This window comes from Polypterus senegalus, chromosome 13, assembly GCF_016835505.1.
Source record: "Polypterus senegalus isolate Bchr_013 chromosome 13, ASM1683550v1, whole genome shotgun sequence".
NCBI classification, from domain to species: domain Eukaryota; kingdom Metazoa; phylum Chordata; class Cladistia; order Polypteriformes; family Polypteridae; genus Polypterus; species Polypterus senegalus.
In genome coordinates this window covers 104,871,308-104,891,820 of record NC_053166.1, presented here as the reverse complement: position 1 = coordinate 104,891,820, position 20,513 = coordinate 104,871,308, and the positions used below count along the sequence as shown (strand labels likewise).

The following is a 20,513-nucleotide window of genomic DNA, read 5'->3' as shown; positions in this document are numbered from 1 at the left end:
TTTAGGGATAAAACAAAAGATCATAATTAGGACCATTTCTCGTGTGCCACGCAACTTGGTAGCATTTTCTAAGTGTCTATGGTTGTCTGTGTAATGAGAAGCTCCCTAAAGTTTGTGCGAAATTTACCCTTAAAAAGTTTTCAACTGAGTTCCCTTGTTCTTGATGAACTCATTTCAAAATAACAGTTATGGTTCACTGTACTAATTACCTTCACACTTTTAAACGATTCAATCATGTCACCTCTTAATCTTTTTTAAAACTGAAATGGCTCAGCTCTTTTAATCTTCCTTCATAATTCATCCCCTTTAGCCCTGGAATCAGCCTAAATGCTCTTCTCTGGACCTTTTCTAGTGCTGCTATGTCCTTTTTGTACCCTGGAGACCAAAACTGCACACAGTACTCTAGATGAGGCTTCACCAGTGCATTATAAAGCTTGAGCATAACCTTCTTGGAATTGTATTCCGCACATTGTACTACTATATATAACTTAACATTCTATTTGCCTTTTTAATTGCTTTTGAACACTGTCTGTAAGTTGATAGAGTTCAGTATAACTCCGAAATCCTTCTCATAAGGTGTACTCTCGATTTTCAGACCTCATTTTTACATCCTTTGTTAATACTTCACATTTACAGACATTAAATTTCATCTGCCACAAATCTGCCTGAGCCAGTATGCTATCACAGTCCTTTTGTAATGATATAACGGATTCCAATTTATCTGACAATCCACCTATCTTGGTATCATCTGCAAACTTAACCAGCTTGTCTGAATCAATTCTGCACCCATCTAAAAACATCACCCAGAACTCTCACTTCTTTTTAGTTTGATGACCAACCTCTCATATGGTACCTTATCAAATGCTTTCCAAAACTCAAGATAAATAATATCATATGCTCTACTTTGATGATATCCTTTTGTTGCTTCCTCATAGAATTCCAGCATGTTAATAAAGCACAACCTCCCTTCTTCTGAACCCATGCTGACTGTTAAGAAATACTTATGTGCTCAATCTTATACTTAATAATTCCTTGCCTTAATTTTCCTGTGATTCATGTTATGCTCACTAGCCTACGGTTGCGTGGATCTGCCCGGTCATCCTTTTTATTTAATAGGATAATATTTACCATTTTTTAGTGCTTTGGAATCTCACTAGTGTGCAGTGGCATCGTAGAAATATGTGTCAAGGATTTATATATGTACTCGCTAACCTCCATAAGAACTCGAGTGTAAATATTATCTGATCCTGCTAATTTATTTGATTTCAGCCTATTTAATTTGAGCAGTACTTCTCCCTCCACAATTTCCAAATCCTTCAGTACCTGCTTAGCAGTCCCATTTACCACTGGGAGGTTATCCACTTCCTCACTTGTAAAGGCCACAGAAAAATGCAAGTTTCGAGCATCCACTATTTCATTGTCTATATCATGCTGCAGAGTCTTGCACTAATGGGCTTTGCTGTTCCCAAGCCAAGCGGTGATTCAGTTTGTCAGAAAACTGTACGTAAGTAAGTATTGAAAGCATGATCTGCATGCAACTTTGTCTTTTAATTAGCCACCACTTTTATGGTTACAGTGACTTAATTCATAAAATAAAAGAGATCGGTCAGGGTGTTGCTAGATTTGTGCTGAGGCAGGCCGCGTGGGAAACGGATTGTAAAAGAAGTACTGTACTGACAAACATGCTGCAACTAATGTCCGCAGAAATGACCGTGTCGCATGCAAGGGGGTTAAGTGATTCTTCTGGATAACGTAATATACCTATTTGATCTAATTTGTAGAAATAATAAATATACAATAAAAGTTCACCCATACATTAAAATGTAATTTGATTATTATAGCTCTTCCAGAAACAATTTATTGTCAAGACGTAATGGAAAATTAGTAATGTGTAATTTATTTACATCACATATATCTAGCAATAAAAGAGCTAGGAGCTTTTACCGTATACAAAGTAATTATTAAAATCTAGCATTGTGTTAAAATATCTGGAAATTAGTGCATCAGCAAGTGAACTTTTAAAAATACTTATTAGTATTACTACATGCACGCAATATTACTTATGTACGGTTGTATCTATTTCAGTTTCTGCAGTGATAATTACTTTAATGTACTCCACTACATTAATTTTTGTGTAATGTGGTACAGTGATAAAGTATTTTTATGTCCTTGATTGCATTACTTTTTGTGAAATGGGCTGTGGCATTGATAGCAAAATTGCAATTAGACTTTGGTGAAAGTACCCGTAAGACTAATGTAGCTAACTGATATGGTCACATGTTTATTAAATCTAGATAATATATTAATGCAAAGCATTTGTTTTTGATAACTTGTATACTGGTGTGTCTTGTGCTTATGGAATCTTTATAAATATAACTTTCACTATCACTTCTATATTTTGTACATTTTACAAGATGCTTTGTTTTGATTTTTTTCTTTTATTCACTTTAAAAATCACATTACTATATGTAAAACACAATCTACTCAAAATACAGTAAATAACATTTCTAAAAGAGAGTTAAGATTTTTTAAATCATAACCAGCATTTAAAGACCTGCCCTTACCCAGTTCAGAGATTATAAAATAATTCCTTACATATAATAAAGCCTCAAAAGGAAAATAGAACAGAGCTCCAGTAGGTTTCATTTTTAGGTAACATTACTAGAATCTTGCTAAGCTCTGATATATAAAAAAAAAAGCTTGGCATCATTCCTTAAAGAAATTGTTTTTATAGTTTTAAGTAATATAATACATTTTATATATATATATATATATATATATATATATATATATATTAATTATTAATTAGTTCCGGTTTCTTTGTGGTGGCGGCCTGCGCCACCACCACCTACTCAAAGCATCATGATGCACCAACATTGATGGACTGAAAGCCAGAAGTCTACGTGACCATCATCATCAGGTCTTTCCATGAAAACCCTAAATACAAAGACGACTGTTTGATTTATGTTAGGTAGATTGCCCAGAGGGGACTGGGCGGTCTCTTGGTCTGGAACCCCTACAGATTTTATTTTTTTTCTCCAGCATTTGGAGTTTTTGTTTTTGTTTTTTCTGTCCACCCTGGCCATCGGACCTTACTTATTCTATGTTAATTAATGTTGACTTATGTTTATTTTTTATTGTGTCTTCTATTTTTCTATTCATTTTGTAAAGCACTTTGAGCTACATTTTTTTGTATGAAAATGTCCTATATAAATAAATGTTGATTGATTGATTAATTGAAAACTCTACATAGTTCCTCTGTAAAAGTTGGTCTCCGCAGAAGAAAGAGGTATTGTTGTGCCTTCTTGACAAAAGAGTTGATGTTGATTGTCCAGAGGTCATCAGAAATATACACCACAAGAAACTTGTTGCTGCTGACTCTCTCAGCAGCAGAGCTATTGATGAGCAATGGTGAATAGTCAGCTGATGTTCCTCTGAAATCAATAAGCATCTTTTTTGTTTTATTGACATTTAGAGATTTTCATCATACCTCCTCACCAGATGTTCAACTTCCTTTCTGTAGGATGTGTCATTATTGTTATTGATGAGGCCCACTATGGTCGTATCATCCGCAAACTTGACAGTGACATTGGCCTCAGACTTGGCAGTGCAGTCCTGGGTGAGCAGTGTGAATAATAGTGGGATCAGCATGCAGCATTGGGAGTCATCTGTGCTCAGCCTGATGGTATTAGATTTTCTGCTGCCAATGCAAACTGACTGTAGCCTCTCTATCAACTGAGTGTCAAGACCCAGCACAGAGAGTTTTCTCACCAACTGCTGAGCTAAAATCAATAAACAGCATTCTGACATACGTATCACTGGTGTTCAGGTGAGATAGTACAGTGTGAAAGATATTAGAGATGGCATCATCGGTGGACACTAAGCAAACTCGAGTGGGTACAGAGAGGTGTGGAGGATGGAGTTGATGTGTCTTTTGACCAACTACTTGAACCACTTCATCACAATGGGTGTCAATGCTACAGGGCAATAGTCAATAAGAAAGGTAACCATTGACTTCTCTGGAAGTGGAATGGTAGTGGCCTTTTTGAAGACCACAGCCTGGAGACCACATGGAGACCACAGCCTGGCTCATAGAGATATTAAAGATGTCTGTGAGGACATCAGCCAGTTGGTCAGCACAGTCTCTAAGGACATGCCTAGGAATGTTGTCTGGTCCTGCAGCTTTTCATGGATTGACACTGGAAAGTGCCTGCCTTACATCAACAGGATCCGGACAGTGCACCTGTCCCACAGGGCAGGGTGTGTACTTATATTCCTGTGTGTTGTTTTGAGCCTCAAAACCTGCATAGAAGCATTGAGCATGTCCGGGTGGCATGTATCAGTGCTGTAGGCCTGTTGTGAGATTTTATAATCCGTTAATGCCCGGATGCCCTGCCACATGCATGTAGGATATTTCGAGTCATGGAAGTAGTTGTTTAACTTGTTGTTTATACTGACTTTTAGCTTTCCTGATGGACTTGGAAAGTTCAACTGTGCTGATCTGGGATCCCCTTCATTTCCTGATCTAAAGGCAATATCTCTTGCTCTCAGCAGAGCAATGACTTCAGCCGTCAGCCATGGCTTCTGGTTGGTGCATATAATGATGGTTTTTCAATAGAGACATCCTCAATGCACTTTCCTATGTACCCAGTGTGGCGAATGGCCAGGACCCATGCCCAGCCCCTTCAACACTGGATTGGGGGGAGCAGCCTTGGGATGCACTCTATGTCCCCCAGAACACTTGGTGGCAGTCCCCCTGGGTTGCATCGGAGCCCATAGCATGAAACACCAAAGCTCATCCTGGTTGGGCTCCATGGCCACTGCCAGGGGGAGCTTCAAGGCTTCCTGAGCTCGTATGGGCGACAACGCAGTCACAGTCGCAGCCTAATTAAGGTTAATTACCACCTGAAGCACTTCCGGGTGGAGTATAAAGGGAGTCTGCAGCAACTACTCAGGGCATCAGGAGGAGGAGGATGAAGCTGCCCTGGGAGGAGTGGAGGAAAGAAGAATTGAAGTATTGGGTGAATTTGTGTTTGGGGACTGTGTAGGGCCAGTGGAACATGGGGAAGATGTGTCCCACAGCTAAAGAGAATAAAGACTATTTGTTTATTTAGCCTGTGCCTCTGGTGTTAGTCTGTGTTTGGACGGCACCTATATCACACCAGTCACAGAGTCAGTGTATTCCTCTTAGTTAATAAGCTGGTCATAGGTGGCTGCCTCCATGAAAATATTCCAGTCTGTACATTCAAAGCAGTCCTACAGTGCTTGGTTGGCTCCTTAAGGCCAGAATCTGATAGTTCTTGGTACTTGCCTGGATTTCTTTCAGCAGTGACCTATATGCATATAGCAGCATGCCACAGAGGTCGTCTGAGAATCCCAAATGGGGGCAGGTTACAGCCTTGTGAGAATCTTTAATGTTTGTGTGAAAAAAGTCCAACATATTCTCACCCCTTGTGGCAAAGTTCACATGCTAGTAAAACTTTAGAGCTACATTTTTTAAGTGGGCATCGGGAAGGGCCTTTCCTTGCTCACTGATCATGCATCTCACAGAATGCCTCATTTGCATTCGCGCTTTGGGGGATGTACACTGCAATAATGTAATAAACTGTGAAAGGAAACAAGTGACTCCCTAACTTTCACTTTCAGTCAAGCAACAGAGCTTCCCCTACTTTTTCTGTGTGTTTTCTTATTTTCTTCCCCAATCACTGATGTACTTTTTTTTTTAATAGCACAACTAAACAGAATCAGTAGTAAAACCAAAATGGACCCAAAGCTAATGTACAACAGGTCAGTTACACTGTTAAGGATATAACTTGCAACTCCACTTTGGTATCACATATGTGACTACAGGCAGAAATAACATAATACAGCATTTTGTGTAGTTTATTGTTACAAGGTATCTTATGGTATCACTGACTTTTAAGTCAGCTCCATGTGACACTTCTCTCCAGAAGCATAAAACAAGCACATGTACTCATTGGAATGCAACCTTTATTTTTTATTTTTTCCATTTTGCACACCTGAGCACCAGCCTGCACAATACAAGCGGCAGATTTTAGCACTTCTTTCGTGTCATACATTGGATTTAGAAAGTATTCAGACCCCTTCAGTTTTTTCATATTTTGTTATACTGCAGCATGTTTGTTATACTGTTAAAAATTAATTTCTTACTTACATCAAGCAACATTTTCTATCTATCTATCTATCTATCTATCTATTTGAGAATAGATGCACATATTCATTTATTTTCTTTTTCTCTTTCACTTGCCCAGCTTTTGCTAACTCAGCTGTGTGGTCAAGACAGAATTATGCAAAGCCTATCATTTGAGAGGACTAAGCTATGTACAGACAAGGTAAATCAACAGAGATGTCATTAATAAGCGTGAATACTCTTGATTTGAAACATGTATATATCTCACCAGAATAGCTATAGAGTTTCAAATCAGTGGATTGGATAATGAATCTGCAGCACTATTTCAGATATATATAATTTAATAAACTGTATGACAATGGTTGTTTGACAAATACAGTATATGTTTGCAGTGTAATAGTGATTTTAATAGACATTATCACAGAAAACTTTGTAAAACATCTCTAAATAATTGACTAAAATTTCTTTGCCTTGCCAATCTAGGAAAGTCTGGAGTGTGCTCTTAAAATAATTCACCTTCAGATTCAAGAGCAACAAAACCAAGAAGTGGATGCTAGTCGAGCTACGAGCATTGAGGGATTAATGTTTCAACAAGCTATGCTGCAGGAAGAACTTGTTCAAACTCATGCCAAAATCTGTGATGTGACCATGGTAGTATAACCTTTAAAAATATGTTTTTCTGATTTTGTCAACCATCCCCATATCTCACTAGCACTATTCTTCAGGAAATGGACAGGGCCTGGGAAGAGTATAAGCATCTTGAGAGTGAGCTGTATGTTCTGAAATCACATTTAGAACACATCTGCATGTTTGGAAGACCTCAGGTAAATAAATATATCTAATTTGCATCTTATTATTTTAATTTAATTCACTACATGTGCAATCGCAAATAGGCAATCCCTATGTTCTAAATCAGGCCCTTCCTAAAAGTGCAATTTTGCATTTTGAAACAGTCTCATTAGCGTTACATTTTTTAAACATATCCAGAAGTAAGTGTGCTTCGAGTTGGCCCTTTTTTCTAGTTGCTGCCAAAATAAGCTTCAGGCTATTTTGATATTGTAAAGAAGTGGGTTGGGAAAACACACCTGTGAATATAATTTAACTGAATTTTTGACCATATGAGAAAACACAAATATGGAATGTATACAGGCACTGTTAACGTACATTTTTAAAATTAATATTTATTAGAAATGGATGATGCCGTTGATAAACAAAAAACTGTTTAGCAAATGAGTTGCCCATGACTTGAAATCAACATTGGGTTATATGCCATATCAGAAAAAAATAAGGAGTGAAATATTAATGGACAGTAACATGGGGCAGTGCTTTGTGCTACTGCCTGAAAGCCTTTGTTTGAATCCCTGTCTGGCCACTGTATGTGAATGCTTCTGTGTATGTAAATTATTCTTCAGCTTCTGCTGTTTTCTCCTAATACTCAAAAATGTTTGTATTAATTTAATTAGTGATTGTAAATATACCCTATGATAGCAAAAAATGGTGTGTACGTATCATATACATGCCCTACAATGGATATCTATCTATCTATCTATCTATCTATTGTGGAATATGGCCAGCCAGCCAGTCATCCCGGCCAATACTCCCAGGCCGCCAGGTGGAGCACTCCCTGCAGCATGGAGGTACCCCGAATACCAGCAGGGAATCATGGACAGTGGAGTTTTCCTTTACAGCCCTGCTGGATACCTTGGGGGCCAACAGAGGACGCTGCAGGGAGGCCCAGAGACTCTTGCATGCCCTATAACCCAGAAGTACGTCTTAGTCACAGTGACAGGAGGAATGACGTACTTCCGGGATGAAGAAGAGGACTTTTGATCTGACCTGGAAGTGATAGGAAGTCACGTGGACTGAGGGATTGGAAACACTTCCGGGTCAGGGAATATAAAAGACTATTGGAAATACCAGACAACAAGCTGAGCTGGGTGTAAGGGTGGCAATGCGTCTGGGAGTGGAGGAATTATTGTTATTGTAATTATTGTTTGGTTTATGAGTATTGTGGAGAGGAGGTTGCTTTGTGCAGATAATTATAATAATAAAGTCAATTATTGGACTTTTATCTGGTGTCTAGTCTGAGGGTTCAAGGGAGAGATAGTGCCCCCTATCTATCTATCTATCTATCTATCTATCTATCTATCTATCTATCTATCTATCTATCTATCTATCTATCTATCTATCTATCTATCTATCTATGTCCTCAGCCTCTATATACTGTGCATTATATCTTGGCTTATACTCTTCAGCCTTTGAGTCTGGTTCATTTACAAATATTTCTTAACAACACAGGAGAAAGCTGATGCACACCGGCAACTCTGGATAATAGAAGATGTCCTGATTGAGCTCTGTACCAATAAGAGTAACTTTCACTTTGCTGTGGATTCTCACACTCAAACACGTGAGTCATATCTTAAAGGCAAGGGTCTTTGAAATAAGAAAATATGTGGACCTCAAAATATGGGCTGCTCTTGTTTTGTAGTTTTTTTTATGTTAACCAGCCCTTTTTCTCTGTGTTTATTAACAGATGAATTGTGGGGCCTTGAATTAATCTGTAACTAACCCAAAGATCATACAGTTTATTATTTGGATGTCTGTTTCTTTTTACTGGAACATTGAGACTTTGTTGATTTTATAAGTGAATACCAGAATCATGTAGCTAGCTCAGTCATAAGGCTTTGTATTTAATTATAAGTAGCTATTTATAGGCAAAACCAGGGGTCTTCAGGGAGTTTTTTGCAACTGAAAAGGTATTGTAGTTGTTTGTAACTAAAACATGAAACACTTGACTGAACCTAAACAGCCTATTCACCACTGATTTTTAGATATCTGGTATTTGTTTATATCAGAATGTTTAGACCCTACAGTTATTTCTAATCAAATTCAAGTATCTGAAAACTAACCAATTAAAGAGATCCAACAGTTACACTATCTGAAAATTGTGTCTTGTAGATCTTTATATCTGAATCTTAAGATTTTTTCTCAAACTTATAGTTACCTTTATTTAATTCTGAAGTCATATAGCTTCATACAAGTAAATTTTGAGACTTGATGGCCTGTAGTGATTGTTTTTGATTGCATGTTTGTGATAACGTCAGCATTACTGTTTTTCCCTTTGTTTTTCTATAACAACTGTAGTTCCATCCTCCATTTTGCTTCATGAGCTCATCCATCATCCTGGTGAACCCAGCAGGCCTCCAAAGAAGGCTACTCTGGTAGGTGGGAATGCTCAAAACTACAGTCCCAAAGATATAAATAACAGAAGATCCAGAGATTGAATATACATTATTTGTAAATATAATTTGATACAATTAATAAAAAGATTCACAACCCAGAACAACCCAGAACAATCATTCCTAAGTAAAAGTGTTCCAAAACACATTTGTTCAGAGCTAACATTTAAAACAAAATGAAAGCATTCAATTTGCCTATAATTAAAAACAACTGCATCATTTGCAACTGGCAAATTATTTACTCATATATTTTAATTATGAACTGTCCAAATCAAAGCAATGATGAATACTTGTACTTGATATTGTTCATTTGATATCAAAAATAATCAAAGAGTGCAATTAATATCACATATATGGATATTATAGCAAAGACTGTAAACAAAACTGGAAAGACCTACAACAAGAAAAGGGAAGTCATATTATTCAAGAGTTTTATTGTAGGTAAGGGACTACAAATTGCAACTATAGTAACTTCTAGATGAGACATGATGATTTTTCAATTATACTCACACACAGATGCATATATTGTACATATACACACTCACCTATGCATGCCATGTGAATAAAAAAGAATTAAATGCAAAAACAGAAATATTTTACTTTTCACTTTTGATATCTCTTCTTCTTCTTCTTTCGGCTGCTCCCATTAGGGGTTGCCACAGTGGATCATCTTCTTACATATCTTTCTGTCCTCTGTACCTTGTTCTGTTACACCCATCACCTGCATGTTCTCTTTCACCACATCCATAAACCTTCACTTAGGCCTTCCTCTATTTCTCTTGCCTGGCAGCTCTATCCTTAGCATCCTTCTCCCAATATGCTCAGCATCTCTCCTCTGCACATATCCAAACCAGCGCAATCTCATCTGTCTGTCTCCCAACCGTCGAACTTGAGCTGACCCTCTAATGTACTCATTTCTAATCCTGTCCATCCTAGTTACAACCAATGCAAATCTTAGCATCTTTAACTCTGCTACCTCCAGCTCTGTCTCCTGCTTTCTGGTCAGTGCCACCGTCTCCAACCCATATAACATAACTGTTCTCACTACCGTCTTGTAGACCTTCCCTTTCACTCTTGCTGATATTCATCTGTCACAAATCTCTCCTGACACTCTTCACCACCCATTCCTCCCTGCCTACACTCTCTTTTTCATCTCTCTTCCACAATCCCCATTACTCTGTACTGTTGATCCCAAGTACTTAAACTCATCCACCTTCGCCATCTCTACTCCTTGCATCCTCACCATTCCGCTGACCTCCCTCTCATTTACACACATGTATTCTGTCTGGTTCCTACTGACCTTCATTCCTATCCTCTCTAGAGCATATCTCCACCTCTCCAGGGTCTCCTCTACCTGCTCCCTACTATCGCTACAGATCACAATGTCATCAGCAAACATCATAGTCCATGGGGACTCCTGTCTAATCTCATCTGTCAACCTGTCCATCACCATTGCAAATAAGAAAGGGCTCCCCTGATGTAATCTCTCCTCTACCTTGAATGCATCCATCACTTCTACCGCAGACCTCACCATGATCACACTTCTCTTGTACATATCCTGTACAGCTCTTACATACTTCTGTGCCACTCTCGACTTCCTCATACAATACTACAACTCCTCTTGAGGCACCCTGTCATTTGCTTTCTCCAAGTCCACAGAGATGCAATGCAACTCCTTCTGGCCTTCTCTATACTTTTCCATCAACATCCTCAGAGCAAACATCACATCTGTGATGCTCTTTCTTGGCATGAAACCATACTGCTGCTCACTAATCATCACCTCACTTCTTAACCTAGCTTTCACTACTCTTTCCAATAACTTCATGCTGTGGCTCATCAATTTTATCTCCCTGTAGTTACTACAGTCCTGTACATCCCCCTTATTCTAAAATATCGGTACCAGTGCACTTCTTCTTCACTCCTCAGGCATCTTCTCACTTTCCAAGATTCCATTAAAAAATCTGGTTAAAAACTCCACGGCCGTCTCTCCTAAACACCTCCATGCTTCCACAGGTATGTCATCTGGACCAGCGGCTTTTCCATTCTTCATCCTCTTCATAGCTGTCCTAACTTCCTCCTTGCTAATCCTTAGCACTTCCTGATTCACTTTCTCCACATCATCCAATCTCTTCTCTCTCTCATATTCTTCATTCATCAGCCTCTCAAAGTACTCTTTCCATCTGCTCAACACACTCGCCTCGCTTGTGAGTACGTTTCCATCTTTATCCTTTATTACCCTAACCTGCTGCACATCTTTCCCAGCTCGGTCTCCCTGTGTCTGGCCAATCAGTACAGGTCCTTTTCTCACTTCTTAGTGTCCAACCTCTCATACAGTTTTCTTTTTGCCTTCGCCACCTCTCTCTTCACCTTGTGCCTTATCTTCTTGTACTCTTGTCTACTTTTTGTATCTCTCTGATTATCCCACTTCTTCTTTGTCATCCTCTTCCTCTGTATACTCTCCTGTAACTCCCCATTCCACTACCAGGTTTCCTTTTCCTCCTTCCTCTGTCCAGATGTCATGCCAAGCAAGCACCCTTCTTGCTATCACTCTTACTACATCTGCTGTAGTTTCCCAACTGTCTGGTGTTTCTAAACTATCATCCAGTGCCTGTCTCACTTTCTCCCTAAACTCAACCTTGCAGTCTTCCTTTTTCAACTTTCACCATTTGATCTTTGGCTCTGCCCTCACTCTCTTCCTCTTTTTGATCTCCAACATCATCCTACAGACCACCATCCTATGTTGCTTAACTACACTTTCTCATGCCACCACTTTGCAGTTTTCAATCTCCTTTAGATTGACTGTTCTGCATTGGATATAATCTACCTGAATGCATCTTCCTCCACTCTTGTACGTAATCTTGTGTTCCTCCCTCATCTTAAAATACGTGTTCACCACAGCCATGTCCATCATTTTGGCAAAATCCTCTGACCTTCTTCATTCCTCTCCTTGACACCATATCAACCCATCACCTCCTCCACTCCTGTGTTTCCTTCACCAGCAAGTCCAGCGAAATCCACTCCAATTACCACTTTCTGTCCCTTTGGTACACTGTTCATCACTTCATCCAGCTCACTCCAAATACTTCTTTCTTATCCATTGCACCCCCAACTTGCAGTGCATATGCACTAACAACATTCATCATCACACCTCTAATTTCCAGCTTCATAATCATTACTCTGTCTTAAACTCTTTTCACCTCCAAAACAATCTTTGCATACTGTTCCTTCAGAATAACCCCACTCCATTTCTCCTTTTATCCACACCATAATAAAACAATTGAGTCCACCTCCGATCCACCTGGCCTTACTCCCCTTTTATTTAGTATCTTGCATGCACAATATATCCACCTTCCTTCTCTTCATCATATCTATTAACTCTCTCCCCTTACCAGTCATACTGCCAACATTCAAAGTTCCTACCTTTAGTTCCACTCTCTTTACCTTCCTCCTCTCCTCCTACCTCTGGACACATCTCCCCCCTCTTCTTCTCCTTTTGCCCAATTTCTGGCAGCACCCTGTTGGCGGTCGTTGTTAACCCGGGGCTCGACCGATCCGGCATGGAAATTTGTATTATTGTCCGCCTAGTTTAAAATTTTTAGAGGAAGTTTTCAACTTAAAATGAATTTATTTATTACTTCATCATTTTCAGCATTAGTTAACTTTTACTGCACTGTCACATTTTCTACTTGCTCAAAGCTTTTTTTGCATTGGGGTCCTTCATATCCATTGTGATGATATGCTCAAGACTAGAGAGCCCACCAAAGATTTAGAGGAAGCCAAAATACAGTAAGTGCAACCTAGTGGTAGTCGAACATTTTTGAATATTGGATTTTCCTGTACTGCAAACAGGAATTCAGACTGTTGCATTTGCAGCCAAGAGTCCTCAAATTGTACTTGTTTCATTGGAGGCAAGATAATCTAATGAGGATCAAATAAGCATAATGGAAATCATGTATATGGGGGTATGATAAACAATAAATTAAAACCATACGTTATCCAATCCCTTTTATTTTCATTAAAATACTTGGGTATAGCACAAATAATTGTATTCATTTTTAGTCCTGATAATGCCAGAAATGTTGGTCCACTAATAAACAACAGCGATCAAATATAAATATACAACAATCTCAGAAACCTATTAGCCTTAAATATTGTTTGTGCTTGTCTGAAATTTGTCACCCCAATACAATAAATGTTGTTCATTATGAAATGTCTTTATGTTCATAAATTGAGGTGTAAAAATACTCAAAGAAGATGAGAAATAGTAATTTGATCAAATTAATGACATAAGTCGTATATATATTAATTAATAAGACTAGTTGCATTAGTTGTCATAAAGGCTCAATTTTGTGACTATATCTTAACTATTATTTAATTATATGAAAAAAGGAGATAAAGACTGATAAACCTTCTTCACAACCACCTTTACTGCAGAAGAATAATATGAGTTCTAGCCATGAAGACAAAAACGCCACTAAAGACAACAGATTTGTATTCACACATAGATATCCTTAAATGGACAATGGAGAATATGTCTCACTATATTCTACTTACATAAATATCCTTAATTAGACAATGGAGCTATAATATATCTCACAATATTCTATAGGAGTCTCTACTTAAGAACTTATCACCAACACTGACGGACATACGGGTGTCATTGTAACACAATTAAAAGCACACATTTTTTGGTTATGCCTCTTACCAGCCAAACAATATGTCCTGCTTTTACTGCAGTTGTCTCTTTTTTCGAGGAGCAACCTCATAGTCTTGATAAACCCTATGAACAGTTAATGTGCCTGCCCCTCATTCAGGTGTCTTAATTTTCAATTTATTATTTCAATCACTCTAGATGAAGCAATGAAATAAAAGCAATGTTGTATTTATCAAATGAATAATAATCCAAAATAGAACAAGCAATAATAGAAAATAAGACTGGTAGATCTTAGATATATCTAATGGAAGAATAGAAAAACATGTACAACATTTTCATTTTTGAATGTATCAAAATTCTAGTATTTCTGTTTTGAAAGGAGCAGTTTCCCATACAGTAAACAAAAATGTACTATGATATTTCGGAGAAATAGTAGATTGAACTAAACACACAGAAAAGTGCTTTGGCTGTATAGTTTACACTGCCCATCCTATGCAGAGGAGAATATTAACATATACTTAGATGTATGATGGCTCAGCAATATAGCCAAAAGTCACGTCATGAAATATTTTCCCTTATCTTTCAATATTGATCATTAGTGATAGTCATTTTACTCATTTCCTGATTCTCAATTCTCTAATTTTAAAGTAATTTGAATCCAGATGAAGTCAAAAGGCTGATTATCATTGTATGATATACAAAATCAAATAACTTATTATCAGAATAGAACATTAGTCAGTATAAATAAAAGAAGGGAATAAAAACTTGGATTTTGAAGACCTTTTGGCAACTAATAAATGTATAAATGAAAATCAGTTACAAGACATTTATTAGACTTCAAGGCAAGACATGTATCTTAGGCAACTAAAACTGGAATAAAGTAGAATCATTTTAATTAATTGCAAACATAAACAGTAAAAGAATTACAGCACATTTGCCTCTAATTTAGTCTCTAATCTAGTTTACAACAGTTTTTTTGGCTGGAAATACTAGTCTTTTGACTGTTTTTGGCTTTGAGATGTTCTGTAGCAGGATGCCATGCACAGAACACAGTCTAAGTGGGAGCTGGAGATAGGGTTGCAAAGGCACTATTTGGCCAAACAAGTCATTTTGGTAAATGATGATTTTTGGATCCTCCAATGTGTGGACAATACAGGCAAAATGCCAATAATTAGAAGAATTCACCAAGGCTTGAATGTTTTAAGCAATTTGCTGAAAGTTATCACATATATGAATCAATAAATTAAATACAAGAGTAAAATGGTATTCATATACTTACATATTTATTCTTAGCAGTATTTAATCAAACATTCCTTGTAAATAGATTGTATGCATTATGGTGAAACATATTTATTAAATGCCATTATTAAAATTACGGTAAAACATATGTATAAAATACCATTATTAAAGTAAACTCTCTCTCTCTGTTTCTCTGCTTTTTCAGTACTCTAATTTTCCGCCAGAGTTATATTGCCAACAAACCTGAATGTGAATTACCATTCTTGTTTATTAATTTAATAAGTAGGACTATTATGAGTTTCCCATCCTAAATCCAATAAGAAAGTGAAGAGGAGCATGTCACACACTTACACACACTCACAAATAGAACTCTGTGTGGGGGTGATAACCCAGCATAGACTAGCTGCAAGCAAATGAATGCCACTGTGCAAATATGAGAAACTTAATAACGAGCTGAATGACTTATCCATCTTGAACACATGAATTGAAAGATCAGAAATTATAAGTTATGAACCTGTTCTGTGGATGCGAAAAAGTTCAAGCCTTTGTAGTTTTATGTTTTGCGTTGTTTGTTCCTGTTTTTCATCTCTCTCTCTCTCTCTCTCTCTCTCTCTCTCTCTCTCTCTCTCTATATATATATATATATATATATATATATATATATATATATATATATATATATATATATATATATATATATATATATATACATATACAGTGGGATGTAAAAGTTTGGACAATCTTGTTAATAGTCATTATTTTCCTGTATAAATCGTTGGTTGTTACGATAAAAAATGTCAGTTAAATATATCATATAGGAGACACACACAGTGATATTTGAGAAGTGAAATGAAGTTTATTGGATTTACAGAAAGTGTGCAATAATTGTTCAAACAAAATCAGGCAGGTGCATAAATTTGGGCACCAAAAAAAGAAATGAAATCAATATTTAGTAGATCCGCCTTTTGCAGAAATTACAGCCTCTAAACGCTTCCTGTAGGTTCCAATGAGAGTCTGGATTGTGGTTGAAGGTATTTTGGACCATTCTTCTTTACAAAACATCTCTAGTTCATTCAGGTTTGATGGCTTCCGAGCATGGACAGCTCTCTTTAACTCACACCACAGATTTTCAATTATATTCAGGTCTGGGGAGTGAGATGGCCATTCCAGAACGTTGTACTTGTTCCTCTGCATGAATGCCTTAGTTGATTTTAAGCAGTGTTTGGTCGTTGTCTTGTTGAAAGATCCAGCCCGGCGCAGCTTCAGCTTTGTCACTGATTCCTGGACATTGGTCTCCAGAATCTGCTGATACTGAGTGGAATCCATGCATCCCTCAACTTTGACAAGATTCCCAGTCCCTGCACTGGCCACACAGCCCCACAGCATGATGAAACCACCACCATATTTTACTGTAGGTAGCAGGTGTTTTTCTTGGACCTGCCTGGGGGTGAGGGCCGGAGCACAAAGCCGGCAGTCCTCATCAACACATTTATTTACATACACATATATACATATATATACACATATATTATATATATATATATCTATACTAATAAAAGGCAAAGCCCTCACTCACTCACTGACTGACTCATCACTAATTCTCCAACTTCCCGTGTAGGTAGAAGGCTGAAATTTGGCAGGCTTATTCCTTACAGCTTACTTACAAAAGTTGGGCAGGTTTCATTTCGAAATTCTACGCATAAGGGTCATAACTGGAAGCTATTTTTCCCCATATAATGTAATGGAGTCTTGAGTTGGAGATGGCCGTGGGGGGCGGAGTTTCGTGTGACATCATCACGCCTCCTACGTAAGTACGTAGATAACAAGGAAGAACTCCAAACAGCGATCAGCACAAACGCCATTTCACAATTGAGAAGGCAGAAAAACATTATGAAGCAAATGATGCATACAAGCATATTCATAAGTACAGCTACTGCGGAAACAAAGCACGGCGTGAACCGTAAGTTTATATTAAATTAAGTTCATAGGCTACCACTAGCGTTTGTAATTTAGTGCCTGCCCATATAAGGCCGTCCATCAGCGGCAATCCAATACAAACACTGCCGGTAAATGTTCACGGGTGAAGGACTGTGCTTATGCAGAGGAAGATGAGATGGTCAGGGTGGTGTTTGGCACAAACTCATTGAAACTGCGAGAGAAACTTTTAAGTGCCGGGTCTTAGCTGACATTACACGAGATGGCACCAGTACAGCTGGGAACCTTCGATGCAAGAACACCAAGCGTCACGTGAACTGACGAATGCGCAGACAAAAGCAACAGTTTCAAAGAGTGCTGAACAAAAACCGAATTACACAATTGAGAAGGCAGCAAAAAAATATGAAGCGTCTTATACATACAATCATATTCATAAGTGCAGCTACTGCGAAACAAAGCACACGGTGGAAAAAGTGAATGTCCTGCTAAAGGAAGACAGTGTAAAAAAACCCGTGCATGCAGTTTGTCACATCACAGATAAAAAGGAAGACGAGCTGTTTATTGATGCAGTAAGGAACTAATCGATGAATGAAACCTCTTATCTTTACAACGATTGACAAACACAGAATGTAACTTGAACACATCCTACAAATACGAGCCTGATTGAAAGAAATAATGATAATCAAATCCTTGATGACAGCAACATTCAATAACACTCACAAAACAATTACTGTATATTGACAATCATGTTACGTTATTTTTAAAATGTTCCCTTTTCTTTTCATAACTTCTACTTCTCCACTGCGGTACACGGGTATATATATATAAATGTATATATACACCCCGATCTACAATACATACTTTAGCATAGACAAGCCACACGCTGTGGTGCAATTGTAGAGTCTTAAGCCTCTAACGCTGGCATTCGGTTCGATTCGAGAGGGGTGTACTGACTATGTACGCGCAGCTACCGATTCATTTTACCTTAGCATCTCCTTGGTTTGGGACGTATGAAAAATATTAGGTTAACGCAGAATCATGTTACGTTATTTTAAAAATTTTTCCTTTCTTAGCACAAGCACAGCTGAGAAGCTTCGATGCATGTACTCCATAACGCGTTAAAAATACGCATTTAATCACACTTTCAATTCCAAGCAACGGGAACTTTTGTCAATGCATGATTTCCTGGTACATCCATTACACTGATGCACACATCACAGCTACAAAAATGTTAGAGTCGGAATAAAGCGCTCCTACGACTGATCATTTCGACTACCCGTGAAGCCTTGATAAAAGCATGGTTTTGTGCACACTGAAAAGCAAGCAAAATTAGATGCATTACAGAAAGCGGACTTTGTGGCTCTTACTGGGGATCATTGGACTTCCGTGACCGTTAGTAATTCTAAATACATCTAATTACAAAATGTTCAATGATCACACTGTTTTAGCCTAATGTACAAAATAATTTTGGCTAAGGTTACTCAGAGTTTAAAGATTAAGTTGGTCAAATTACCTTTTATGTTTCTGACTTATTTTTTTAAGAAGAAAAACTGCACTTTATGTTGAAATTTTGGTTATTATTATTTAAAGACAATACTATTCTGAAAATGTACTTAAAGTACTTAAACTACCACTTTATTTTTAAGTCTGCCCAATTTTAACCAGGGATGATATTTTTGTTTCTGTTTTGAATTCAAATGCAGTTTAAAAGCTTTTTTTTCAGAAATTAAAACAGCTTCAGTTTACAATATTCATGTCCATGTCTATTATTTGATTCTGTCGCCCACTAAAACCGTTTTAAATAAAAAAAAAACATTTGCGATTTGGGGCAAATTTACGTGCGATTACATACGATTAATCAAGATTAATTATTACACAGCCTCTAATTAATTGGATTAATTTTTTTAATCGAGTCCCACCCCTAATATATATATATGTAGATATATATATATATATTTGTAGATTTGTATATGTTGTATATACAGTATGTATATATATGTGTGTGTAGATGTATATATATATTTATATATATGTTTATATGTGTCTGTGTGTGTGTATATATATATATATATATATATATATATATATATATATATATATATGCCAGCAACACTCATGACAATGACAAAACAATTACATTGTCAATCATGTTACGTTATTATTAAAATGTTTCCTTTTCTTTTTACTTCTCCGCTGCCAATCGCAGGTATATTGCTATATATATATATATATATATATATATATATATATATATAATATAAATAGATAGATATGACAACAACACTCATATCAATGACAAAACAATTACATTAACAATCATCTTACGTTATTTTTAAAATGTTTGCTTTTCTTTTTCATAACTTCTTTAACACACTACTTCTCCGCTCATGTTGGTATTCTGCTAGTATATATATATATATATACAGTATATACACATATATATTATATATATACATATGTATTATTTATATATATACATATATATATATACACACATACATATATATTACAGTAATCTCTCCTCGATCGGGGGGGTTGCGTTCCAGAACCCCCCGCGATAGGTGAAATTCCGCGAAGTAGAAACCATATGTTTGTATGGTTATTTTATATATTTTAAGCCCTTATAAACTCTCCCACACTGTTAACATTATTAGAACCCTCTAGACATGAAATAACACCCTTTAGTCAAAAGTTTAAACTGTGCTCCATGACAAGACAGAGATGGCAGTTCTTTCTCACAATTAAAAGAATGCAAATATATCTTCTCTTCAAAGGAGCGCCATCAGGAGCAGAGAATGTCAGAGAGAGAGAGAGAGCGTGACAGAAAAGCAAACAATCAAAAAATCAATACGTGCTGTTGGGCTTTTAAGTATGGGCACCGCAATAAAGCAACCGCAAAGAAGGGAGCAATGTGAAGTTAGTCATTCAGCATTTTTTAGAGTAGCGTCCGTATCTTTTAGGCAAACAGCCCCTCTGCTCACACCCCCTCCGTCAGGCGCAGAGCATGTCAGAGAGAGTGAGAGACACAGATAAAAGCAAACAATCAAACACCGCGCGGGAAGCACATCCTATATCATTGAGGAGTTTTAATACGTAATACATGCTCTGATTGAGTAGTGTGAGCGCTGAAGTCGGAAACAACGGAAGAACTTAAACTCAATTAAAGTAAAAATAATTTCTTTATTCTTAATTCTTGGTGAGTAGAGAGAATGTGAGACTGCCTCTTTCCAACTCAGTCGACTGATTTGGGTTTTAGCAGAATACCTAAAGTAAAAACGTTCTCTCTTTTATATCC

At 37.2% G+C, this 20,513-nt stretch overlaps 1 protein-coding gene across 12 annotated transcripts in view; it reads left to right on the top strand.

The window, feature by feature from the left end:
- Positions 1-20,513, top strand: part of si:ch211-234p6.5 (pleckstrin homology domain-containing family A member 4) — a 249,934-nt gene that overhangs the window by 38,384 nt on the left and 191,037 nt on the right. For all 12 annotated transcript variants that reach the window (XR_005636166.1, XM_039774438.1, XM_039774440.1 and 9 more), the window contains 5 exons: positions 6,273-6,353; positions 6,635-6,802; positions 6,877-6,975; positions 8,450-8,558; positions 9,296-9,372. Coding sequence is in view for 11 of the 12 variants with exons in the window: in XM_039774438.1 (XP_039630372.1) it covers positions 6,273-6,353; positions 6,635-6,802; positions 6,877-6,975; positions 8,450-8,558; positions 9,296-9,372 (534 nt within the window). In the remaining variant the exon portion in view is untranslated. The remainder of the gene's footprint in view (positions 1-6,272; positions 6,354-6,634; positions 6,803-6,876; positions 6,976-8,449; positions 8,559-9,295; positions 9,373-20,513) is intronic.